This window comes from Bos indicus, chromosome 11, assembly GCF_029378745.1.
Source record: "Bos indicus isolate NIAB-ARS_2022 breed Sahiwal x Tharparkar chromosome 11, NIAB-ARS_B.indTharparkar_mat_pri_1.0, whole genome shotgun sequence".
NCBI lineage: Eukaryota > Metazoa > Chordata > Mammalia > Artiodactyla > Bovidae > Bos > Bos indicus.
In genome coordinates this window covers 103,235,597-103,262,810 of record NC_091770.1, presented here as the reverse complement: position 1 = coordinate 103,262,810, position 27,214 = coordinate 103,235,597, and the positions used below count along the sequence as shown (strand labels likewise).

General features: G+C 50.2%; 1 protein-coding gene across 6 annotated transcripts in view; it reads left to right on the top strand.

The window, feature by feature from the left end:
- Positions 1-27,214, top strand: part of NACC2 (NACC family member 2) — an 83,740-nt gene that overhangs the window by 50,277 nt on the left and 6,249 nt on the right. For all 6 annotated transcript variants that reach the window (XM_070799554.1, XM_070799556.1, XM_019971095.2 and 3 more), the window contains 2 exons: positions 24,476-24,640; positions 26,839-26,944. In XM_070799554.1, coding sequence (XP_070655655.1) covers positions 24,476-24,640; positions 26,839-26,944 — 271 coding nt within the window. The remainder of the gene's footprint in view (positions 1-24,475; positions 24,641-26,838; positions 26,945-27,214) is intronic.

Sequence of the window (27,214 nt, the reverse complement as noted above, 5' to 3'; positions counted from 1 at the left end):
CATCAGAGTCTTTTCCAATGAGTCAACTCTTCACGTGAGGTGGCCAAAGTACTGGAGTTTCAGCTTTAGCATCATTCCTTCCAAAGAAATCCCAGGACTGATCTCCTTCAGAATGGACTGGTTGGATCTCCTTGCAGTCCAAGGGACTCTCAAGAGTCTTCTCCAACACCACAGTTCAAAAGCATCAATTCTTCGGCGCTCAGCTTTCTTCACAGTCCAACTCTTACATCCATACGTGACCACAGGAAAAACCATAGCCTTGACTAGACAAACCTTTGTTGGCGAAGTAATGTCTCTGCTTTTGAATATGCTATCTAGGTTGGTCATAACTTTCCTTCCAAGGAGTAAGCCTCTTTTAATTTCATGGCTGCAGTCACCATCTGCAGTGATTTTGGAGCCCAAAAAATGAAGTCTGACACTGTTTCCACTGTTTCCCCATCTATTTCCCATGAAGTGATGGGACCAGATGCCATGATCTTTGTTTTCTGAATGTTGAGCTTTAAGCCAACTTTTTCACTCTCCTCTTTCACCTTCATCAAGAGGCTTTTTAGTTCTTCTTCACTTTCTGCCATAAGGGTGGTGTCATCTGCATATCTGAAATTATTGATATTTTATGTGTTATCATTTTGTATATTGCTGTATTTAATTTGCTAGTACTTTCTTAAGGAATTTTGCATTTATGAAGGCTAATTATCCGGGGTCTGCCTGTAGTGTCTTTGCTGGTTTTGTAGGATGATACACTAAGGTCCTTTCTCGTTTATTTTCTGTAAGAGTTTAAGTTTGACGTTATTTCTGTCCTAAGCGCTCTTTCCCCAGTGAACCCACTTGGGCCTGCAGTTTTCATACTCAGCTGGTAAAGAATCTGCCTGCAATGCAGGAGACCCTGCTTCAATTGCTGGGTTGGGAAGATCCCCTGGAGAAGGGAAAGGCCACCCACTCCAGTATCCTGGCCTGGAGAATTCCATGGACTGTATAGTCCATGGGGTTGCAGAGTCGAACGAACACCACTGAGCAACTTTTACTTTCACTTCACTTCTGTTAGTTGAGGTATAGAACCATCCAGATTTCTCTTTCATCCCCTTCAAGCCACGGTAATTTGTATCTTTCACGGAACTTATCCATTTCTGATCTGTGTAAATGTTAAAATAGCCACGCCAGACCTCTTATGTTTAGTCCCACTGCTGGCTCTTTTCATCTTTTTCCTGTTAATCTGTTGTTGTTGTTCAGTCGCTAAGTCATATCCGACTCTTTAAGACCCCGTGGACTGCAGCACGCCAGGCTTCCCTTTCCTTCACCATCTCAGTAACTCAGTGAGACTATGAACCACGCCATGCAGGACCACCCGAGGCGGGCAGGTCATGCTGGAGAGTTCTGACAAAGTGTGGTCCACTGGAGAAGAGAGTGGCAAACCACTTCTGTATTCTTGCCTTGAGAGCCCCATGAACAGGATGAAAAGGCAACAAGACAGGACACTGTTAATCTCCCTGTGTCTTACTCATTTCACGTGGGCAGCACACGGCTGTGGTGGCAGTTGTTCAGTCGCTGAGTCGTGTCTGGGTGTGACCCCGTGCACACCAGCCCTTCCTGTCCTTCATTTTCTCCCAGAGTTTGCTCACTCATGTCTGTTGGTCAGTGACGCCATTTAACCGTCTCATCCTCTGCCACCCCCTTCTCCTCTTGCCTTCAATCTTTCCCAGAATCAGGATCTTTTCAAGTGAGTTGGTTCTTCACATCAGGTGGCCAAAGTATTGAAACTTCAGCTTCAGCATCAGTCCTTCCAATAAATACTCAAGGTTGATCTCCTTTAGGATTGACTGGTTTGATCGTACAGTCCAGGGGACTCTCAAGAGTCTTCTCCAACACCACAGTTCAAAAGCATCAATTCTTTGGCATTCAGCTTTCTTTATAGTCCAGCTTTCGCATCTACACATGATTACTAGAAAAACCATAGCTTTGACTAGATGGACCTTTGTTGGCAAAGTAATGTCTCTGCTTTTTAATATGCTGTCTAGATTTGTGATAGCTTTTCTTCCAAGGAGCAAGTATCTTTTAATTTCATGGCTGCAGTCATCATCTGCAGTGATTTTGGAGCCACGAAAATAAAATCTGCCACTGCTTCCTCTTTTTCCGCTTCTACTTGACATGAAGTGATGGGACTGGATGGCATTGTTTTAGTTTTTCTAATGTTGACTTTCAAGCCAGCTTTTTCACTCTTCTCTTGCCTCCTCCTCAAGAGGCTCTTTAGTTCCTCTTCACTTGCTGCCCTTAGAGTGGTATCGTCTACACATCTGAGGTTGTTGATATTTCTCCTGGCAATGTTGATTCCAGCTTGTGATTCACCAGCCCAGTTATTTCACATGATATACGAGCACACGGTTGAGATCTGCTTTTTTAATCCAGTCTTAGCATCTTTTATTGGGAGTCTTTAGACCATTTACATTTAATGTAATTTTCAAGGGGGTTAAGGTCAGATCTGTTATCTCATTAGTTTTTTATTAGTCATATTTTCTTTTCTCCTCTTTTCACCACTTCCTGATGGAATTTTCCCAGAGTTCCTCTTTAGCTCTACCGCTAGGTGCCGTCAGCTTCCACTCCCACCATGCTTTGTTGTGTAGAGCTGATGCACAAATCTTGGACTTATCCCATCAACCTTCTCAGGTATATTGCCCCCTCCCATGGAACTCAGCCTGTCAGTGTGTTTCTACCTGCTCTAGTTCTTTGGGAAATTGTAAAATATTTTACTTCTTCATAGGCGGTTTTGAATCTTGTGCTCAGTCGTGTCTGACTCTTTGCGCCCTTTTGGACTGTAGCCTGCCAGGCTCCTCTGTCCATGGGATTTTTCATGTCAGAGTACTGAAGTGGGTTGCCATGCCCTCCTCCAGGGGATCTTCCTGACCCAAGAATCGAACCCTAGTCTCCTGTGTCTCCTGTACTGCAGGCGAATTCTTTACCTGCTGAGCCATCAGGGAAGCTTTATTAATGTTACTGTTTTTACTTGAAACGACCAGTTGTGGTTTTTTCTACTTTTAGTCACTTTTACAATTTAGAGTAGAATTTCTTCTCTTGGGCACATTATTCTCTGAGTTTAAACAAATGCATATAGTCATGTGATCACCTCCATAATCGAGACCCAGAGCAGTGTCCCTCACACATATCCTTATCTCTGTGAGGCCCCCATTGTAGTCTTTTCTTCCTCTCCCCCAACTCCTGCAGCCTCTGGTCTGGTTTTGTCCCATCAGTAGAATCACACAGTGTGTGGTGTTCTGAGTCAGAATGCATTTGAGATTCATTCTTTTTGTGTGCGTTCTTGGTTCGTTTGTTTTTTAACTGCTGAGTAGTACTCCCACAGTGGGTTTAACATCTTACAGAAAGAAGAATGAACTTTTTGGCAAATGAACTTTTTGCCAACCCAATATTTGCCAGTCAAAGGACCTGTGGTTTTTTCCTAGTTTTTAGTGGTTATGAATTGAGCTGCTGCAAACGTGCAAAAAAGAAAAAGGGTTTTGCACACACTTCAGTTTTCAGTTCTATTTGGTAAATTAGCCTAGCAGTGAGGTCATAGGTGGTATGGTAAGACGTGTTTAACTTTGTAAGAAACTGCCCGAACACTTATCTGGAATCGTTCTGTCTCTGCGTCACAGCCAGCAGAGCGAGAGCTCCTGTTGCTCCATGTTCTCGTCAGCACTTGGCTTTGTCTTGTCTTTTTTTTTAAGTCGTCCTCAAGGTCTGTGATGGTGTCTCCCTGCAGGTTTAATTTGTATTTCTCTAATGTCTAATGATGTGGAATATCGATTGTGTATTTGTTTGCCATCTGTATACCCATGCCTTTTTGAGTCTTTGTCCTCTTTTTATTGGGTGGTTGGAATATTGAGTATCGTTGATATTGTGTATTCTATATACCTTCCAGAGGAAAATCCTCTGTTGGATATGTGATTTCTAAACATTTTCCACCAGACTGTAGTTTGTCTTTTCTTCCTCTTAATAATGTCTTTCTTAGACATTTAAAATTTTTGATGAGGTTTAAGTGGTTAATTATTTATCTTACAGATCATGCTTTTGGTGTTGCATTTGAGTCTTTACCTAACAAAATTATAAAAAATGTTCCCGCTATGGTTTCTCCTAGATGTTTTATGGCTTTGGGTTTTACATTTAGTCTGTGGCCCATTTTGAGTTAATTGTTGTATAAAGTCAGAGATACGGTCAAGGTTCTGAATATTTTTCTCATGTGGATGTCTCATTTACTTTTGAAGAAATTTAAAATATGAAAAAAACTATTATATTTGCCCACATGTTTACCTTGTCCAGTTCTTTACACTTGATACAGATTGGTTTCTATCTGGTGTCATTTTCCTTCTGCTTAAAGAATTTCCTTTAACATTTCTTACAGTCCCAGTGATGGACTAGTGATGAATCCCAAAAAATTACAAGGAGGTTTTTATATCACCTTTTAAAAAATCTGCCTTATTGAAGTATGATTTATATATACAGTGAAATTAACTTTCACTATACAGTGGTCACCTTTGTTTTTAAAGGGTATTTTTGCTGGATATAGAATTCTAGGTTGACTATTACTTTCTGCTTTCTGTAGACATTCTCTTGTTTTCCGAAATGCATTTTCCGCCCCCTCAGGAAATCAAAGTCATTTTTCTCTGTGTGTCTCTTTACAAGTTGTGTCTTTTCTTTTTAGGCTGCTTTTATCTCTGCTTACAGTTTGTTGAGCTTTTTGGGCACGTGCACTTATACTATAATTCCTTCAATTATCTTGTGCCCCTCCCCGAATAACTCCAATTAAACATGCTTTTGCCCCTGAGATCCCTAGGCTTTGTTTATTTATTAGCGTAGAGCCTTTTTTCTCTTTAGGCTTTAGATGGAGGGGTTTCCATTGCTATTTCCTCGTGGTCACTGATCTTTTTCGTGGTTCCATTTTGTTCTTATTTGTATGTTACATTTCTCCCCTCATGAGTTTGGGCTTTGACATTTTAAAACTATTTTCTGATGGTGTTTCTAGCTGGTTTAAAGTCTTTGCCTGTTAATACCCTCCTCTTTGTCATTTCTTAGTCTGTTTCTGCCTACCGATTTTTCTCCTCCTTAGGATCTCCTTTCTGTGGTTTGTTTTTCTTTCTTTCTTTTTTAATTTGGCTGTGCTGGGTCTTAGGTGCGGCATGCATCTAGTTCCCGGAAGAGATCGAACCTGGCCACCCTGCATTGGGAGTGTGGGGTCTTAGTCTCTGGACCACCAGGCAAGTCCCTTTTTTGTGATTCTTCGTGTATCTGTTAATTTTGTAACAGATGCTGGACATCGTGAATGTTGAGCACTGGCAGGCAATCTGTTGTCCCGAATCTCTTATAGTGAAGTGGAATTTCCATAATAAGTGATGACTTTGAGCACTTTTTCATACTTTGGGCAGTTTGGCCGTCTTCCTTTGTGAAGTGAAGTGAAGTCGCTCAGTCGTGTCTGACTCTCTGCGACCCCAGGGACTGTGGCCTACTACGCTCCTCCGTCCATGAGATTTTCCAGGCAAGAGGACTGGAGTAGGTTGCCATTTCCTTCTCCAGAGGATCTTCCTGACCCAGGGATCGAAGCCAGGTCTCCCACACTGTAGGCAGACACTATACCATCTGAGCCACCAGGGAAGTCCTTCCTTTGTGAAGTGCCCATTTAAACCTTTCCTGCATGTTTGTAGAGCGAGTTGTCTGTTCTTTTCTCACAGCTTCTCAGGAGCTCTGTCTACTTGGGATAGGCCTCTTTTGTCAGTTTAAAAGTTTTAAATAGCTTCTCCCTCCCACTCTACAACTTGTCATCTTCTTAATATAATTTTGATGTAGTAAGCTTATTAATTTTTTTTCTTTTTCAATGGCAATTTTTTTTTTCAATGGCAATTTTGATATCATGTTTAAAGAAGTCTTCCTTTACCTCATGGTCATTGTGATATTCTCTGTGTACCCTTAATTTTTTTTTTTTTTCTGATTTGAAATCATTTTAAATTTAACAGAGATATTTCAAGAAAAGTACAAAGAACTCCTGTATACATTTTCCTCAGACTCATTACCTGGTAAGAATTTGCCATATTTGCTTTATGATTCTTCTTCGCTTTTTCAGTTCAGTTCAGTCACTCAGTCCTGTCCGACTCTTTGCAACCCCATGGACTGCAGAACGCCAGGCTTCCTTATCCATCACCAACTCCCAGAGCTTGCTCAAACTCATGTCCATTGAGTTGGTGATGCCATCCAACCATCTCATTCTCTGTCACCCCCTTCTCCTTTTGCCTTCAATCTTTCCCAGCATCAGGGTCTTTTCCATTGAGTCAGTTTTTCACATCAGGTGGCCAAAGTATTGGAGCTTCAGCTTCAGCATCAGTCCTTCCAATGAATATTCAGAACTGATTTCCTTTAAGATGGACTAGTTGGATCTCCTTGCAGTCCAAGGGACTCTCAAAAGTTTTCTCCAACAAAGCAGTTCAAAAGCATCAGTTCTTCAGCACTCAGCTTTATTTATGGTCCAACTCTCACATCCATTCATGACCACTGGAAAAACCATAACTTTGACTAGACAGACATTTGTTGGCAAAGTGATGTCTCTACTTTTTAATATGCTATCTAGATTTGTTATAGCTTTTCTTCCAAGGAGCAAACAGCTTTTAATTTCATAGCTGCACTCACCATCTGCAGTGATTTTGGAGCCCAAGAAAAGAAAGTCTGTCACTGTTTCCACTATTTCCCCATCTATTTGTCATGAAGTGATGGGACCGGATGCCATGATCTTAGTTTTTCTGAATGCTGAGTTTTAAGCCAACTTTTTCACTCTCCTCTTTCACTTTCATCAAGAGGCTCTTTAGTTCTTCTACATTTTCTTCCATAAGAGTGGTGTATCTGCATATCTGAGTATTGATATTTCTCCCATCAATCTTGATTCCAGCTTGTGCTTCATCCAGCCCGGCATTTCTCATAATGTATTCTACATATAAGTTAAATAAGCATGGTGACGATATATAGCCTTGACAATACTCCCTTCCCAATTTGGAACCAGTCCATTATTCCATGTCTGGTTCTAACTATTGTTTCTTGACCTGCATACAGATTTCTCATGAGGCAGGTAAGGTGGTCTGATATTCCCATGTCTTTCAGAATGTTCCGCAGTTTGTTGTGATCCACACAGTCAAAGGCTTTGGTGTAGTCATTAAAGCAGAAATAGATGTTTTTCTTGGAGAAGGCAATGGCACCTCACTCCAGTACTCTTGCCTGGAAAATCCCATGGATGGAGGAGCCTGGTAGGCTGTGGTCCATGGGGTCGCTGGGAGTCGGACACGACTGAGCGACTTCACTTTCACTTTTCACTTTTATGTACTGGAGAAGGAAATAGCAACCCACTCCAGTGTTCTTGCCTGGATAATCCCAGGGACGGTGGAGCCTGGTGGGCTGCCGTCTATGGGGTTGCACAGAGTCGGACACAACTGAAGCGACTTAGCAGCAGCAGCAGCAGCAGCAGATGTTTTTCTGGAACTCTCTTGCTTTTTTGATGATCCAGTGGATGTTGGCAATTTGATCTCTGGTTCTTCTGCCTTTTCTAAATCCAGCTTGAACATCTGGAAATTCTTGGTTCACGTACTGTTGAAGCCTTGCTTGGAGAATTTTCAGCATTACTTTTCTAGCGTGTGAGATACTCCAGGAGTTGGTAATGGACAGGGAGGCCTGGCGTGCTGTGGTCCATGGGGTCACAAAGAGTCAGACATGACTGAGCGACTGAACTGGACTGAACTGAACTAAACTGAGTTGAGTGCAATTGTACAGTAGTTTGAACATTCTTTGGCATTGCCTTTCTTTGGGATTGGAATGAAAACTGACCTTTTCCAGTCCTATGGCCACTGCTGAGTTTTCCAAACTTGCTGGCATATTGAGTGCAAAACTTTCACAGCATCATCTTTTAGGATCTGAAATAGCTCAACTAGAATTCCATCACCTCCACTAGCTTTGTTCGTAGTGATGCTTTCTAAGGCCCACTTGACTTCACATTCCAGGATGTCTGGTTCTGGGTGAGTGATCACACCATCGTGATTATCTGGGTCGTGAAGATCTTTTTTGTACAGTTCTTCTCTGTATTCTTGCCACCTCTTCTTAATAGCTTCTGCTTCTATTAGATCCATACCATTTCTGTCCTTTATCGAGCCCATCTTGCATGAAAAGTTCCCTTGGTATCTCTAATTTTCTTGATGAAACCTCTAGTCTTTCCCATTCTATTGTTTTCCTCTGTTTCTTTGCATTGATCACTGAGGAAGACTTTCTTATCTCTCCTTGCTATTCTTTGAAACTCTGCATTCAGATGGTTATATCTTTCCTTTTCTCCTTTGCCTTTAGCTTCTCTTCTTTTCTCAGCTATTTGTAAGGCCTCCTCAGACAACCATTTTGCCTTTTTGCATTTCTTTTTCTTGGGGATGGTCTTGATCACTGCCTCCTGTACAGTGTTAAGAACTTCCATCCATAGTTCTTCAGGCGCTCTGTCTATCAGATCTAGTCCCTTGAATCTATTTGTCACTTCCACTGTATAATTGTAAGGGATTTGATTTAGGTCATACCTGAATGGTCTAGTGGTTTTCCCTGTTTTCTTCAATTTAAGTCTGCCTTTGGCAATAAGGAATTCATGATCTGAGCCACAGTCAGCTCCTGGTCTTGTTTTTGCTGACTGCATAGAGCTTCTCCATCTTTGGCTGCAAAGAATATAATCAGTATGATTTCAGTGTCGACCATCTGGTGATGTCCATGTGTAGAGTCTTCTCTTGTGTTGTTGGAAGAGGGTGTTTGCTATGACCAGTGCGTTCTCTTGGCACAGCTGTTAGCCTTTGCCCTGCTTCATTCTGTACTCCAAGGCCAAACTTGCCTGTTACTCCAGGTATCTCTTGACTTCCTGCTTTTGCATTCCAGTCCCCTATAATGAAAAGGACATCTTTTTTAGTGTTAGTTCTAGAAGGTCTTGTAGGTCTTCATAGAACCATTCAGCTTGAGCTTCTTAGGTATTAGTGGTCCGGGCATAGACTTGGATTACTGTGATAATTGAGTGGTTTGCCTTGGAAATGAACAGAGCTCATTCTGTCATTTTTGAGGTTGCACCAAAGTACTGCATTTTGGACTCTTTTGTTGACTGTGATGGCCACTCCATTTCTTCTAAGGGAATCTTGCCCACAGTAGTAGATATGATGGTCATCTGAATTAAATTCTCCCGTTCTGGTCCATTTTAGCTCACTGATTCCTAAAATGTCAATGTTCACTCTTGCCATCTCCTGTTTGACCACCTCCAGTTTGCCTTGATTCACGGACCTGACATTCCAGGTTCCTGTGCCGTATTGTTCTTTGCAGCGTTGGACTTTACTCCCATCACCGGTCCCATCCGCAGCTGGGCGTTGCTTTTGCGTTGGCCCCATCTCTTCATTCTTCCTGGAGTGAATTCTCCGCTCTTCTCCAGTAGCCTGTTGGGCACCTGCTGACCTGGGGGGTCATCTTTCAGTGTCGTTTTTGCCTTTTCATCCTGTTCATGTTTCACTTTTTGTGTGTAGTTGTTTTTTCTTTTTTTTTTTTCCTGAACTATTTCAGAACAGTTGAAGATCCTATGCTCTTTTACTCCAAAATACTGAGTGTTGTTTATCCAGGGGATATTCTCTTGCATAAACACAACACAATGTTCAAAACTCAGGAAATTCAATTTTGACATGGCGCTGCTATGTAATCAACTGTCCATGCTAAGTCAGTTGTCTCAACATTGTAGTATATCTGGAATTGTGTGTTTTTTTAATGTGGGTGACATGGGGCTGAAGATTTACTTTTTTCTCATATGACTTTCCAGCCGATCTACCACTTTCTATTGAGAAGACCACCTTTTCCACACCAATGCGACAGTTCCCCTGTATTGACCCTAGATGTCTGTAAAATGTACGAATTCTCTCTGAGCTTGGGTCTGTTCCATCTGTCTCTGCCAGCCCCCAGTCTCCTGATGTCTATACAGTGTAAATCTTCCAGGTTTTTGCTCCTTACTGCTGCCTTGCTTTGGCTTTTTTTTGCGTTTGTTTATCCTTTCAGGACCAGTTTCTCAAATGTCACACAATTCCTCTTGGAAGCTGGTGGATTTCATTGACCTTCCAGATTAGTCTAAGGTGAACCGCTGTCTATAAGATTGGGTGCATCCCTCCATTTATCTTCCTCTTTTTCCATTTTTCTTGGGAATATTTTGTAGTTTTCCAGTCCATCTTTCATTAGATTTATTCCTAGAAATTCATTTTTTTGGTCTTAATCCACATGGTATTTAAGTCTCTCTCTCTCTCTTTTTCATTATTTGTTACTAGTATCTAGAAACAAATTGGTTTTTTAAAAAAAAATCTGGCCACCTAGCTAAATTCACTTATTTATTCTAACAGTTTGCTTGCAGATTCTTTTGGATTTTCTCTGTGTACAGTCATGTCATCTGCTAAAAATGACCACTTTATTTATTTATTCCTGTTCTTCCCCTTTTAATTTTCTTTCTTGCCTGACTGTACTGGCCAGGGTTTCTCATTCATTCTTGTCTCCTTTCCAAACTCTGGAGAAGCTATCAATATTTCATCTTTAAGTAGGATATTTGCTCAAGGCTTTTGTGTGTGTATGATACAGTTTATCAGATGAAGGAAGTTTTCTTTCTTAGGTTGAGTATTTTTTTTTTCATAAATAAGTGTTATATTTGAACAAAAGCTTTTTCAGACTTCCCTGGTGGCCCAGTTATTGAGACTCTGTGCTTCTGCTGCAGGGGATGCAGGTTTGATTCATGGTCTGGGAACTAAGATCCCATGTGCTGTGCAGCATGGCCAAAAAAAAAAGATTTAAAAAGCCTTTTCTTTAAATATTGAAATAGTCATATAGTTTTCCTCTTCTGCTTTGTTAATGTTATAACTTGCTTTTCAATATTAAAAGACCTTGTGTTCCTGGAATAAGTTCAACCTTGTGACGTAGGATCCTTTTTTATTACCCCTGGATTCAAGTGCCTAATATTTTTGCCCTTTTGAGAGAGGTTTTCTAGAGCTGGGACACCCTCATCAGTGTTCATTTCCTAGAAGGAGGCCGCAGGTAGGAGAGACAGGTGAGATGTCAGGTGTCTGCTGCTGTTGCTGCTAAGTCGCTTCAGTCGTGTCCGACTCTGTGCGACCCCATAGACGGCAGCCTACCAGGCTCTGCTGTCCCTGGGATTCTCCAGGCAAGAACACTGGAGTGGATTGCCTTTTCCTTTTCCAGTGCGTGAAAGTGAAGTCACTCAGTCATGTCCGACTCCTCGTGACCCCATGGACTGCAGCCCATCAGGCTCCTCCATCCATGGGATTTTCCAAGCAAGAGTACTGGAGTGGGGTGCCATTGCCTTTTCCAACAGGTGTCTGGCAGTTGCTAAATCAAGGAAGCCACCCCTCTCCAGCCAGACTCTGCGCGTGGAGCCCCTGGCTCTGTAGAGAGTGCCCCCTGCCCCCTACAGTTGTCCAGAGCTCCAGCCTAGAGCATTGTGAATCCTGGTAAATGCATACCCCCCCCACCCACACACAGCACAAGCACTGTGGGTGCTGGGGTGTGTGTGTGTGTGTGTGTGTGTGCACACGTGCGCACACGCGTGCTCAGTTGCTTCAGACTCTGTGTGACCCCATGAACCATAGCCCTCCAGTCTCCTCTGTCTATGGGATTCTCCAGGCAAGAATACTGGAGTAGGTTGCCATGCCCTCCTCCAGGGGCTCTTCCTGACCCAGGGATTGAACCCCTGTCTCTTGCATTGCAGGTGGATTTTTTTTACCATCTGAGCCACCTGGGAAGCCTTGGTGCCAGTAGAGGTTCCTCAAAGCCACCTCAGGGAAGGCGAGAGTTTGGACCCAGTGCCTGGGTCGCCAGCCATGTGGGACAAGCCCATGCTTTTCATATGGGTCATATTTCCTTTAGGAGTTTTGTAACATATGGACAAGAGAGGGGGCCCTCTAATTTTCCTTTAAGGTCACGTTTCCCTTTTTGCTGGCAGAATCATCTGGCCTCATGAATTGAGAATCACCCCCGCCCCTTTTATAAAATGACCTGGCAGAGTCTGTATAAGATTAGCTGACTTCCTTCTTAAATATTTGAAGTAATACACAGGTGAAGCCATGCAGGCCAAGAGTTTTTTGCCGGATGATGTTTTTCAGATTTATATTTACTAAGTCCCGGTTCAGATTTCTGGTCTCTTCTTGCGTCAATGTTGGTTAAGTTACATTTCTCTAGAAGCTTATGGGCCTCAGCTAATTTTCAAATTTATTGGCATGAATCTACTACTAATATCCTCTTAAAATCTTCCTAATGTTTGTGGAAGAAAGTGGCAAACTATGACACAGAGAGTTCTGCCCCCTGGCTCGTGTGGGCGCCGCCCCCACACGAAGGATGCTGTTTATAGTTTCGAAAAGTTTGGAAGGAAAACGGGGAAACAAAGAAGGGTATGCAACAGAACGCAGCCTAAAGACTGACCCTATGACCCTTTGCAGTAAGTCTGCCAACCTCCATTCTATAGAATCTGCTGTGTCATGTTCATACAACAGTAGCATTTAATATTGTTAATGAGGGTCTTTTCACCTCGTTATCCTTCATTTAGGCTTGCTGGGGATTTTCCAACATATTAGTCATGAAAAAAAATTTGTGAGTCATTTTTTAAAAGTCTTTATTGAATGCGTGGCAGTACTGCTGCCGTTTTATGCTCTGGGTTTTTGGCCCCAAGGCATGTGGGATCTTGTGCCTCAAGCAGGGATCAAACCTGTACCCCTGCACTGGATGGTAAGTCTTAACCCCTGGATCTCCAGGAAAGTTCCGACGCACTAGTCTTTTCAAAGAGCCAACTTTTGGCTTTTTCTCTCTTATGTATACGGTTGACCTGCCAACTGCATGGGTCCACTTATATATAGGTTTTTTGCAATAAATGCAGTACTTGTAAATAAATATGCATTTCTTTTCCACACTGTCTTTCCTTTTTTGATGTCTTGGACCACTGACATGTTGATACCTGCCGTGCTTCGTGTCATGTAGGACAGTATTAGTGTAGGTGCTGACAGGTGATTCACCTTGCAGACAGACAGCGGAAACAAGGACATCAGTAAATACAGCCCAGTACTGTAAATATATTCTCTTCCTTACGGTTTTGTTAATAACATTTTCTTTTCTTTAGCTGACTTTAAGAATACAGTATAAATATATATAACATGCAAAATCTATGTGAACTGACTACATATATAAGGCTTCTGGTCAACAGTAAATTATTAGTAGTTAGGTTTCGGGGAGACAAAAGTTTTACGTAGATTTGCAACTACTCAGGGGGGTGGGTGCCCCAACCCTCACATTGTATAAGGGTCAACTGTGCTTTATATATATATATATATAAAAACATATATAATTATATATAATATATGTAATTGTATATAAATTTTTAATTTATTATATATGAAAAAAATTATACGTGTTTTTATATATTCAATTATTAATTTTAAATTAAATATATATATTTAATTTCAGTTTATTTCTACTTTCTCTGAGTTAACCTGCTATTCTTTCTCGAGTTTTTGTGGTCAGTTGATTTCTCAGCCTTTTCAAAGATAGTCGCTCAAGGACTATCCATTTCCTGCTCATCATGGCTTCATTCTACCCAACACATTTTGATATGTTGTTATTTCCATTATTATTCAGTTAAAAATAATTTTCAGTGCTTTTGTGGTTGTTTTCCCTTGACCCTTGGGTTATCTAAGGGTGTTATGTGGGTTTAAAATTTCAAACCTGTTTTGGATTTCTGGTCATCCTCTTGTCGTAATCTCTGGTTTGTTGTTTGCCGCGGTCTCAGAGCCGCCTCCGCGCGCTCCATCGCGCTGGCATCTGCTGAGACTCACTCTGTACCCTGGGACACGTTCTACGTGCACTGGAGAAAACTGCCTTGTTCAGCCTGATAAACTGCACCGACGATGACATCGAGTCTTGCGCAGGCTTTCTGACGTGCTGTTTTCTTCTTACACTGGTTGGCTCCCCAGAGCGGGTGTTCGCGTCTCCAGGTGTACGGTAGATGCGCCATTTCCCCTTGCAGCTCTGCCAGTTGTTGTGAAGTTGTGATCTGGGCCCTGCTCTATCTTTTCACTGGCTTGTTTTATCTTCTTGGCGAGCTGGTCTTCTTGGAAATATCCCACGGCACCAGGAAGGGCCCTTGCTTTGAAGTCTGCGTGGGCCTACGTCAGCGGAGCTGCCCCGCGCCCTTCTCTTTGATGTTCACCTGCTGCATCTTGTCCCCAACCTTTTGCTTTCAGACTTTCCTTGTCCTTTTGTGTAAGAGCGTCTCCTATTTTTGTTTGTTTGTTTACACAGTCTTTAACAATTCTTCATTGGAGTGTTTAGTCCACCTACATTTCATGAACTACTGGTATTTGGGGGTTTCATCTACTTTTTTTCCCCTGATCTACTGTGGCTTCTCCATTTTTCCTCTTTCTTTCAGGCTAATCAAGTACTTTAATCTGTTTATTTGTTTTTCTGTGCCTGTTTTAAATTTGCCTACTGGTCTCTTGAGGGCTTCCCTGGTGGCTCAGTGTAAAGAATCTTCCTGCCAATGCAGGAAACAGAGGTATGATCCCTGGGTCGGAAAGATCCCCGGAGAAGGAAATGACTACCCACTCCAGTATTCTGCCTGGAGAATGCCCGTGGACACAGGCGTCTGGTGGGCTGCAGTCCATGCATGCGTGCTCAGCCGTGTCCGACTCTTTGCAACCCTGTGAACTGTAGCCTGCCAGGCTCCTCTGTCCATGGGATTCTCCAGGCAAGAATACTGGAGTGGGTTGCCATTTCCTCTTTCAAGGGACTTTCCCAACCCTGGGATTCAACCCATAGCTCCTGTCGCATGTCCTGCATTGGCAGGTGGTTCTTTACCACTGAGCCACCTGGGAAGTGCCATCACTTCATGGCAAATAGATGGGGAAACAATGGAAACAGTGACAGGCTTTCTTTTCTTGGGCTCCAGAATCACTGCAGATGGTGACTGCAGCCATGAAATTAAAAGATGTTTGCTCCTTGGAAGAAAAGCTGTGACCAACCTAGACAGCATATTAAAAGGCAGAGACATTACTTTGTTGACAAAGGTATGTCTGATCAAAGCTATGGTTTTTCCAGTGGTCATGTATGGATATGAGAGTTGGACCATAAAGAAATCTGAGCGCTGAAGAATTGATGCTTTTGAACTGTGGTGTTGGAGAAAACTCTTGAGAGTCCCTTGGACTACAAGGAGATCAAACCAGTCAATCCTAGAGGAAATCAGTCCTGAATATTCATTGGAAGGACTGATGCCGAAGCTGAAGCTCCAGTACTTTGGCCACTTGATGTAAAGAACTGACTCACTGGAAAAGACCCTGATGCTGGGAAAGATTGAGGGTAGAAGGAGAAGGAGACTACAGAGGATGAGATGGTTGGATGGCATCACTGACTCGATGGGTCTGAGTTTGAGTAAGCTCCGGGAGTTGGTGATGGACAGGGAAGCCTGGTGTGCTGCAGTCCATGGTCAGACACAACTGAGCGACTGAACTGAACTGAACATCTGGGAAGTCCTTGGAGATCAGCAGACAAACTGCAGCCCACGGGGTCACGAAGAGTGAGGTGCAACTTAGCACCTAAGCAACAGCTGGTCTCTTAAGGCTTGGAGGTCGTCTTGACTCCCAGCCTTCCTTCAGGGGCCTTCCCCCTCTGCTGCTTGCCAAGACCGCCACGACTTTAGCCCCCTTTCTGTCCCCCTGTCATCCTGGGTAGGGGTGAGAGCCTTTGCGTGTTTTTAGCTGCAGCCTTTGTCATCGTTTTAAACACCTGTGTTTATACTTATCTGCACATTTATTTTTTCCGTGTCTTCCTGTGTTACCCTCTGTCTGGGATCAGTTTTTCGTTGTTGTTGTTTAACGTGGACCGTTTTTAAAGTCTTTGTTGAATCTGTTACAACAGTGCTTCAGTTCTGTGTTTTGGATTTCCGACTGTGAGGCACGTGAGATCCCAGGTCCCCTGCCAGGGATTGAACCCCCCGCTGCCTGCCCTGGAGGGTGAAGTCAACCACGGGACCCCTGGGGAAGTCCCTGGGGTCACTGTCTTGTCGTGACTGCATGTCTTTGATCAGCTCGGAATCCTCGGTCACGACAGCGCCCCACGTGCACCCACGCTCCTGCCAGGGCTCCCGGGGCACGAGTGTTGTGCGCTCACTGCGTCCTACGAATTCCCCGTAAGCTCTGTTCTGTTTCACGACTTTTCTTTTTTCTTCTGCAGCTTCCGTCTGGATGTTTTGGACTGAGTTATTTTCCGGTTCACCAATCTTCTCATCTGCTCTGTTTAATTTACTCCTGAACCAATCATCTTCCTAGCATTTGATTTTTTTACTGATTCTAGTTTTCTGGTGAAATTCTGCGTCTTGTACATTCCTTGCACACATGAAGAGAGGTTATTTGAAAGACAGACTCTGCCTATATTCTGTTCCAGATCGCCTGTGGGTCCGATCGAATGTCTTTTTGTGGACGGTGAGTTTTTTCTTAATCTCTCATTTCTGACTGCGCTGGGTCTTTGTCGCCGCTCGTCGGCTTCCTCTAGCTGCAGTGGTGGCTTCTCGGGGGCTTCAGTAGTTATAGCCCTGCAGCGTGTGGGATCTTCTCGGATCAGGGATTGAACCTGTGTCTCCTACGTTGGCAGGCGGGATCTTAACCACTGGACCACCGTGAAGTCCCCCTGGTGATTTTTTTATTGAACGCTTCATGACGTGTGAATACATTTTGGAAGCTCTAAGCAGAGCTGCTCCTCACAGGGTCTGGGACCTGTCTTTAGAGTCCTTCGTGAGAGACCCTCGGGTTTGTCAGGAAGTGATGTGACCTGCTGGAGTAAGTCCGGTGGGGCGCTCCTGGCCGCCCTGCTCGTGGGCCCCGGCTGTTCCCGGGTCTTGGTGAAGTCCTTGGTGTTCCCCCGAGCACCGCCTCCTCTGCAGGCCCTCACATCCGATGCTTGTCTAGCTCACATGTGGGACACCACATTCCTGACTTAAGTTGTTTTTCTGTTTCTTGGCAATGGCTTTTCTGCCTCTGGTTCTGCACGCGTGCTACTTAGCGGTTGGCAGATACACTGAAGAGAACTTGGGAAGCTGTGTCCAGGTGCCGGCTCCCGGCCAGGACCCCCGGAGTCTCTGCGGGCTCTCGACCCCTCTGTCTGTCTGCCCGGCCCCTAGCTGCTGGCCCCTCTCCTTGGGCTTGCTGCTCCCAGCGGTCACCCCCCACCCGACCCTGTGGGACAGCCACTATTCTCCGTCTGATTTGTAATGTGTTAGTTTCAGGCGTGCAGCTGAGTGGTTCGTTACGCAACACGTGGGTGTCTGTTCTTTTTCAAATGCTTTTCCCATTTTAGCTCATTACAGAATACTGAGTTGAGTTCCCTCTCCTATGTAGTAGGTCCTTGTGGTTTATGTTTTATATATAGAACCGTATATATGTTGATCCCAAATGCCTAATTTATCCCTCCCTTCCCTTCCCCTTTCTAACCATAAGCTTGTTTTCTGTGTCTGTGAGTCTGTTAATGTGTGTCTGTAAGTCCATTTGTGTGGTTTTTTGAGATTCTGCGTATAAATGATGTCATCTGATATCTGTCTTTGTCTGCCTTACTTAGTATGACCATCTCTACCAGTCTGCTTCCCCTGTGTCCTTTTTTTTGGCCGTGCTGTGCGGCATGCAGAATCTTAGTTCCCAATCAGGGATCGAACCCGGGCGCCCAGCATTGGGAGCCACTGGACCACTGGGGAAGCGCCTGTGCTTGCTTTATTAGAGTACAGAACGATCATGCGCTGGAAAGCCACCCACCCTCATGGCCCCTCGCCTCCCACTCTGGTCCCCAGCAGCGTCCCCGGTCGGCCTGGCATCCACGGGCGGGCAGCGGGCCTGCGAGCGTCTCTTAAGTCAGCACTGGACGGAAGGATGGGGGACAGAAGAGGCACACGGTCAGAGTGGCGATGGGAGAAGCTGCTGGGCTCTCTCTGGGGGATGGGAGGCCAGACAGGCGACTGGTGGGGTCTCCCAGGGCCAGACTCGGACACAGGAGGCAAAAAACAACAAACAGAACCCAGGTCTGAGTAGGGCGGGCCAAGTAGGGTGTGGAGCTGCCCAGGGGGAGTGTCAGGGTTCTGAGCTGTCCCAGAGGGGCCGGTCACCAGGTCTGGCTGGGGCACCATCCAGGGACAGGCCTCTGCAACCCCCGTGTCTTTCCAGCAGCTGAGCCCAGAACTTCCCGAGTGTGGGGCCCCCGAGACCCACACGGGTCCCTTCGTGACCCACTCCGGGGGTCTGCTGGCCAGGGTTTGCGCATAGGTCCTCCACAGCCTTGGCCTCGAATTTCTGTTTCCACCTTTATTTTTCTTCCTTTCCAGACTTCTGCTCCTTTTTTTACCCCAAGTGCCAAATTACACTGGTTCTTGGATGCATCCTCCCCCCCCGACGTTTTAAATCCGAGAAACGAGACGCATCTTACTCTCTGGTGCGTCACGGTTACGTAGGAGGCACGGAAAGGCGGGACGATGGCTGCGGATGCTCACCCCATCCCTCCCACCTGGGCCTGCGTGCACCTGCAGGAAACCCACCTGGCCTGTTCCTGGGAGGTTGATAGGGGTGTCCAGCACACGGATGTCCATCACGGGTGTGGCCCTTTAAAAACTGCGGGTCCAGTTGGCACCGAGCTGGCAGCTGCAGGGACGAGCCAGATTGCCCACCTGTGGTGTGTTTGTCGTGAGTGGAAGCCACCTGGAGCTGAGCAGAAGGGGGCTGGGCGGCTTCCCGGGCACCAGGTGGTGTGACCTGAGCGTCCACCACCCGGAAGAGCTCCGTCAACCAGCCTCCAGGGCCCCGGGACTTGCCCACGCTGCTCTGATGGCCACCCCCACCCCCCGCCCTGGCAGCCCCTCTCCTCTGTCCCCCAGGTGCTGGCTGTGTCTTTGGCCGCGCCCTCCGCGTGGACCCGCCCTGGAGGTAACCCTGGACACCAGTCCTCCACTGGTCATGCGAACCTGGAATCCATCCAGACTGCATCAACCATTTGTACCTCGTGGCCCCGTGGTGACCGTCATGTGGACGGCTCCCCGGCTGTCCCTTCCCCTGATTCGGGATGTTGGGTGTTTCCAGCTGGCGTCTGTGAACAGAGCCGTGCGGGCATTTCTGCACAGGCTTCCGGGCGTCGGGCGCTCATCTCTCTCTCTTCTCCTGGGTAAACACCTGGAAGCCGAGTGCTGGCTCAGCACAGCACACGTCTAACTTCGTAACAAATGGCCTCGGGGTTCCCAGCAGCCTATGCCATCTCGTTCTCATGCTTGGGCATGCGGGTGCGTGACTGTTCCAGGGACCCTGGGTCCTCGCGGTGCTTGGGTCCCACCGAGCCGTCCTAACCTCAAGGAGTGTTGTCTCAGCGTGGCTTTAATTTCCATTTTTCTGAGGGCTTGTGCGGAGAAGGCAATGGCACCCCACTCCAGTACTCTTGCCTGGAAAATCCCATGGATGGAGGAGCCTGGTGGGCTGCAGTCCATGGGGTCGCTAAGAGTCGGACACGACTGAGCGACTTCACTTTCACTTTTCACTTCCATGCATTGGAGAAGGAAATGGCAAGCCACTCCAGCGTTCTTGCCTGGAGAATCCCAGGGACAGGGGAGCCTGGTGGGCTGCCGTCTATGGGGTCGCACAGAGTTGGATACGACTGAAGTGACTTAGCAGCAAGGGCTTGTGATGAGCATCTTGTGCTGATTCGCTGTCTGTGTGTTCTCTGCTAACATATCTGGTCAGCTCTTCTGCCCGTTTTTAAAGTTGAATTGTTTGTTCTGCTCCGGTTGAGTTTCCCTTGTCTTCCCTAGGGTTTTCCTCTGTCAGGCACATACTTTACAGATCTTGCCTTGGTCATCTTTTGTAGACAACGAGTTTTTTTTCATTGTGATGATGTTTAGTTTCTTATTTAACTTAGTGATTGTGCTTTTGGGGTTCTGTCTAGGTTTTTAGCTAAACCCAAGGTTGCAGATTTGCTGCCGAAAGTTCTCTGGGTTTGTGTTTACATTCAGCTCTGCAGCCCACTTGGGTTCGTCTTCACACAAGGTGCTGGCTGGGCTTGCGGGTGCTCGGCTTGGCTTTGCCTGCGTGTGACTCGTGCGTGATCCTTGTTGGGAGCCTGTCGCCTCCCCCGCCAGGCCCTGTGCACGTTTGTTACGCATTGGTCGAGCTCACTCACGTGGGTCTGGCTCTGGGCCGTGCGCTGTGTCTGGCAGGCTTGGTCACCACCAGCATCGGGTCGCGTGGGGCCGTGTTCTTCTTTCCGTTTGGTTTTCATCTGTGTTTTTCTGTATCATGAAGGACTAGGGGCTCGGTTTCTTATTCTGCCATCTGAACAAATGGCATACACTTTTGTGGAGCGGACATCACCTTCTCTGCCCCCTCCCCGCCCTGCCCCACCTCAACAGGGCCCCCCAGTGGCTGGACCAGGGCAGCCTGGGCACCTGTGGGTGGCCATGGCGTTGGCGGGGCTCTGATGGTGATGCCCGGACGCACCTGCACTTGGGGACGAGAACAGGCCCCGCTGAGCCTCCTGCACGTGATGGCACCCTGGGGCCGGGCGTCTTGCTGTGCACTGCCCGTGCAGAAGGTTCAGCACGTTCTTCAGATTCCCTGCCCGTGACCCTCAGGAGGTTGAGGACATTTCGGGCTGTGGGCAGCGTGACGCTCCCAGTTTCCCTCCTTCCATTCATTCCTTTGAAAAAGGGTCTTTATCGTGGCAGAGGATACCGAAGAGAAGATTTACTGTTAGAACCACTTGTAAGAGCACAGAACCAAGCGGGTTCGCGTATGTAACCGTCACCGCCATCTTCTTCGCAGGCCGAAGCTCTGTCCCCCTTCCCCTCCCTCAGCCCCAGGCCCTCACGCGACGGTCCTGCAGGCTGTGGCATCCGTGTCACCTCGCTCGCGTGACGTCTCTCCCCTCTGGGTTCAGTGTCCTGGGCAGGTGGGCAGCAGAGTCTTGAAGGCACCGCAGGGACCCCTCTTCCCCCCGCAGGGTCCACCGCCTGCCCCGTGGACGCACTGGCGTTCTCTCCAGCCCCAAGGCCTCGATTCTGCTGCCCGTTTGTCCACCTGAGCTTCTGTTCCAGAACCTTCCATTGGGACCCTTATGACCATGACTCACCGGCCCTCATGCAGGGCAGACGCTCACCTCCCCATGCAAGTGGCTAATGGCTTTCACGTGCTTCCCACCAGATTTCACAGGGCTAACTATTTGGAGCCCATGACCCTAGAAACCAGCATCATAAAGGGGTGGAAACGGGGCCGCTGACACTGCAGGCGGCTGCCCGGGTCTTGGGGTAGCAGGAGGCCGGCAGGTTCCCCCACCCCAGTGCGGGGGGCGCTGGGTGTGACCCCTGCACACAGCCCAATGAGGCATCTCCCAGTGCCCTTGTCATCAGGCACTGTCAAAGGCCTGGTGACCTGCCCAAGGCCACCAGGGGTGCTTGAGGGGCCCCGTCACTGAGCTCGGGTGCACAGGCTCTCCTGGGTTCCTGGAGCCTCTCTGTGACTCGACAACCCCTCCCAGAACGGAGGCTGCTAGAGGCTCAGCTCCGACCCAGCAGAGGGTAGTTTAGGGCCGGGGGTGTGCGGAGCAATCGGAGCACCTTTCCAGATGCGCCGCCGCTCAGGGGGGTATTTTTAGCTGGCGCAGTATCCGGCACGTGCCGGAGCAGAAATAGAAGAGGCTCTTTTGGTTGTTCTGGATCTGACAGCCTCTGGCTCTCGGGGAGCCGGGCTGGGGTAGGGGGGGAGCGTGCGGAGCACAAACAACTTCTGCTGTTTGGAGAAACACCGAGGCCGAGGGTTGTGCATGGGATTATTTCTGCTGGCGAGCGCTCTTTATGTAAATGCCACGGCGCCAGCGTTGGCGCTCTGCTCCAAGTCTGTGAGCGTAATCACAGCGGGCTGGGGTGGGGGGGTGGCGGGCTGGGTAATTATGTTTTAAAATATCATCCGGGTTGTTTTTCCTGCGCTCCCCAAGCCCCTGGGTAATTCCGGGTTTGGAAGATTCTGACGGCTCTCTGCCATTCTGCCCCACACACCCCCCAACCCGCCCCGCCCAGCATTCCCCGAACATGCCAGGTGGGAGATGCTGCCCGACCCCCAGAGCGGCCACCCTCTGGCTTCTGCCCTGATCTGAGCTCCCGGGAGGCTCCCTCCTTTGCCCTAGAGTTGGCCCCTTCCGGGCCAAAGGCACCGGGTACCATGCTCACCCTGTGCATGTTGGCAGGCGCCTCCCCAGGAAGGGCTGAGCTCTGTGGGGACAGGGTAGAGGGGGCCCTGGGGGACCCTGCTGGGAATTGAGGGTGACTCCAGCGTGAGTGATCCCGGACCCTGGGTGAGGCAGCAAGAGCAGAAGGTGGGTCCCCAACCCATCCTCAGGGATGGGACTGACCACCCTACCTTACCCCGTGGGACTCGCCCTGTGGTTTACAAAATGCTGGTTCCCTAGGGCCTGGGTCGCCCTGACCTTCCCCCACGAGAGATTGGTGCAGAGATAACCTGGGGCTAATGCACGCTCACCTGCTCCAGCTCTGGGGCTGCAACCCTTCCTTGACACCACCCCTCCCAAAGCCCCTTTACAGCAGCCCCCGTGTGGCTTCCAGGTCCTTCTCCCAGCCCCACCTGGTCTCCTCCCTCCCCAGGCTCAGGTGTCCCTGCTGAATTGCCCTGTGAGCCCAACGGGGTGTCACAGTACAGAGGGCAGGGGGCACTGGCCAGCCCAAGGGGCTGCCTCTGACCCTCTGGGAGTGGTCATGGCACCTCCCCAACAGACTCCGCCCCTGAGCCCCTGCCCGGAGGAGACCGTCCAGCCCCTAGCGTCCTTGACCCCCACCCTCCGGCTGTCCAAGTTCTGGTGGGTCTGATGAGCTGTGCCCTCCTGCCCTGCCCAGGGCTCATCAAGGCTGCTGACAAGAGCCACTGCTCTCAGCAGGGAAGACCCACCCGGTGTCCATCGGAGCAGCCTGGGGCCCTGTCCAAGCTGTAGACGTTGCCTGGGTGCCGGGTGGGTAAGGGAGGGGTCGGGCCCTGGGCTCCCCTGCAGGCCGTGCTGCTCTGCCAGACGTGTGGTGGCCCGCCCCAGAGCAGCTGGGGTTCTCACCCACACAGTTGCCGGGGCAGTGGCCCTCCCAGGAATGACCAGGTGTGCCCGTGTGCTGGGGACACAGACGAGGCAGGCCCTGGCCCTGCCTTCTGGCCGCAGCAGCAGGGTGAAGAGGGCAGACTGATGGCCGAGTGTGAGCGTGAACCAGGGTGAAGGTGCCAGTCTGCAGGTCTGCGTGGAGGCTTGCTGGGTGCGGGCCTCTTGCTGATCCTGCTGAGAGGCCTGGGCACACAGTGCTGGGGGGAATTGGTGCCAGGCAGGAAAACAGGGCAGGGGCATTGGGGAGAGGGGGGACATGGGGGAGAGGGGGACAGGCAGGGGCAAGAACCAGGGGCCTGCTTGAAGGGTGCTGGGGGATGGAGCCTGGCAAGTGGAGGTCCTGTCCATGGTGGAGTCCTCCATGCGGCCTCTGCCCTCACCCTGCCTTGGCTGCTGGCTGGGCACTCCTGTGGGCAGGGGGCAGGCCCTCGGCTTCCCCTTCAGCCTCCCAACACCTGGTGAGGCACAGGGGTGTGCTGGGTGCCCACCAAGTGCCCAAAGGACCCACCCCTCCATCCCGAGCACTAGAGGAAACCCCAACCAGGCCTCAAGAGACCCTGCAGGGGGTGGGAGAGTAGGGGGTGGTTGGGAGGCTGGCCTGGCATGGGGGCGGGGTGTGCTTGAGCTCAGGGTGGGGTTCGGTCAGGGGAGCGTCAGGGGGCCTCCCCCACGCCTGCCACCCCATCAGAGCTGCAGTTCTGGCACGCCTGGGGGTCCCTGAGTGCTCCCCGAGTGGTGATCTGTCAGGAACATTCCCTGAAGGCTCAGAGGCTTGGAGCTGGCCGTGGAGACATGGCGTCTGCCCTGCCTGGCTCTGCCACGCCCCCGGCTTCACTGCTGGATGGTATTGATGGAGCCACTCTTGGCCAGGAGCAGAGGGCGCAGCGCCCACTGGCAGAGGGGCTGTGTGGCAAGGGGCTGCTGTGAGGAGCGGCTGGGTGGGGGGCTGACAAGACGAGGTCTGTCCCCTTCCCGAGCCTTTGCTCCCCCAGCAGAGGCGGCTGCTCCGCCTCTACCGGGCTGTCCTCCGAGGCCTGGTGGACACTGCCCCGCCCCGGGAGCCTCCTGGACCGGACTGGACATCCCCCCACCTGCCCTATCTACTCTCTCGGGTTCTGCAGGGGCAGCAGCTGGTGGACAGGGAGGGCGGGCACAGAGCAGCCCTCACGCTGGCCTGGGTGGAGGAGGGCCGTTCTCCCCGTCTGTGGCCCCAGGGCTTGGCCGGGACGCCCCTGACCGGGCGGTCCTGTGTCCACAGTGCAAGAGAAGCCGGAGCCGGTGCCGCTGGAGAGCCGCTCCTGCGTCCTGATCCGCCGTGACCTGGTGGCCCTGCCCGCCAGCCTCATCAGCCAGATCGGGTACCGCTGCCACCCCAAGCTCTACTCCGAGGGGGACCCTGGCGAGAAGCTGGAGCTGGTGGCAGGTGAGGCCCCGCCCCACCGCGTCTGCTGTCTGCAGAGGCCCTCCCCTTTGGTTTTTCCTTCGGAGCTGTGAACAGCGTTACTCATCACCAGTCAAACAAACGAAAAAAAAGAACATCTTAAATTTCCTCTTAATTTCCTTTTAGAAGAATGTGTCACGAAGAGGAGTTATTCAATTGAATTAATTTAGCATTTTAATTGAATCCCCTGGGCTGGTCGGGCTTCTGATTGGCAGGGGCCGCAATCACGACTGTGTTTTAATTTAGGTCGTGGCTAAAACCAAGTCCTGTAGAGTTTGCCGGCCCCCCCCCCGCCCCCGACCCCCCCCAGCTCCCCCGAGTGTCCAGAGGCCACGTTCAAGGGCCAGTGTCGCCAGCTTCCACACAGCGGCTCCTAGATGGACCCGCTTTTTCTATAAAAACAGACAACGCAGTGGGATCCAAAGCCCATTAGGGCTGGTGCCTGTTGGAAACATTTATCTTCTCAGTGTTGGAATTCATTGGGCCTCACGGCTCCTTGTGGATTCCAACCCCCCCACCCCCTCGGCCAAGCCACAAGTCTTGTGGGATCTTAGTTTCCTGACCATGGCCTGGCAGTGAGAGCGCAGAGTCCTAACCAGTGGACGGCCAGGGACGTCCCTCCTTGCAGATATTTAAGGCTGTCCAGCAGTGAGATGAGAATTCATGGGCCACTGGGCCCCCACTCCTGTCCAGCACCCCGCCTGCCGCTCCTGGGCAGCTTCGTGGGGTTTTTCTGCCCGAGACATCCTCGCTGCTCAAACCACGCCTCAGCGGGCCACCTGGCCTTCTTAGCCGACAGGAGAGTCGCCAGGCGGTGTTAGCTGGTCTGGACGGGCCTGGGTGGGGTGAGGGTGCCCCTGGCCATACCCCGCTCGCCCTGCCCCCATGCCGGCTGTTACCGTTCCAGCAAGGGCCCAGCTCCTGAGTTCCAGGACTGTCCGCATTGGACTGGGATGGACTCTGAGAGTGGGCACGTTCCTTGGAGCCCTGGGGGTGGGTGGGCATGGTCTCCAGGGAGGCCTGTTTGGGCTGGGGAGGGGTGTGGGCCGGCCACCTTCCCTGGCTGGGTCCCGCCCCAGCCCCAAGCCTCCTGCTGGTCCCCCTTTGCAGATCTCCCCGCTGCGAGGCGGCTGTCCGGCCCATGTGGCTCAGGGTGACCCGTCTCGCTGCTGGGTTTGAGGCTCTGCAGACCTTGCGGGATGAGGCCCTTGGGGACACTCAGTGTGTCTTGGCCGGGGCATCCGATGGAGGTCTGCATCCAGCATCAGCCACGTGCTTCTTGGCCCCATGGCTACGGGTGTCCCTGGAGACCTGGCTCGTGGTGGGGACAAAGCGTGAAGCCAGGGAAGGCCCCCCACCCCCGAGCTGGCGAGTCACGTCTTCCCAGGGTGTCCTCCCACCTTCTGCTCTGCCCCCGCAGAAGGGAGGGCTGCCTTGTTCCTGCTTTTCACTAAGATGCTTCAGTACATACTCTATCGTAGACAAAGGCCCAAAGAGGCCCTGGAGGCTCCCTGCGCCTGTGCCCAGCGCTTCCCTGCCCTTCTGCGTTCTTCACACCCATGGCTCCCAGCTGGGGACACTGCCTCTGGCCTAAGCTCCTTTCTCCATGGGCAGCATCCGGGGTGAACCATCTGGGGTGAACCGGGGCTCCAGCAGCCTGAGCCTGCGGTCATCCCTGCCCTTCGTTGGCTGAGCCCTGGGTGGGCCCAGTCTGACCGGGCTCCCTGGGGCGAACAGCACTGCAGGGTGCGTAGTCCTGCCTTTGCGCTGGGCTGGAGGGAGGGTCAGTGCTGGGCCGGGGAGCCCGTCCCTGAGCTCCATGACTCCACCTCCCACCCCTGCCCGCAGCTCTTTGATCGGGGAGCAGCTGAGATGCAAGACAGGGGTTTACCCAAACCCACACCCAGGGCAGTTCCCCCGAGGGCCGGAAGGCAGTTTGGGGACCGCCCCATGGAAGCGAGTGACCAAGGCGGCCTCCTCCTGGAGACAGGACCCCGAGGGAGCAAGGATGGCCTGGGGCACCCTGGGGTCCCCGGGCCTGGAGTAGGGGTGCTGTCAGTGTCAGGAAGGCCCCGCCTGCCCCCTGCCTCCCCCTCACCTGCAGTCCGCCCGTCCTGGGCCCTGCAGCCCTGGGTCTGGGCCTGAGGGCCTCTCTGTCTCTCTGTGTCTGACGGCCGCAGGCTCTGGTGTCTACATCACGCGTGGGCAGCTGATGAACTGCCACCTGTGTGCGGGCGTGAAGCACAAGGTGCTCCTGCGCCGCCTCCTCGCCACCTTCTTCGACAGGTAGGTCCCTGCGGGCAGGCGGGCGCAGAAGCCTCGTTCCCTCTAGGCGAGGCTGTGTGTGTAGGGCCTGCACCTTCCCAGCTCCACGCCTGTGTCAGCCCGGGGCCTGGGGAGGGCTTCACCCCCCAAGTGAAGAAGCATGCTGGCTGCATGTCATGGGGAGTGGGGGGCCTGCCCCTCACCCCGACCCCCTGGGAAGATAAGCAGCAGACCGTGGGTGGGGCGCGTGCGCAGGTGGGTGGCATCCCCTCCTGCCGCCGCCTCACGCTG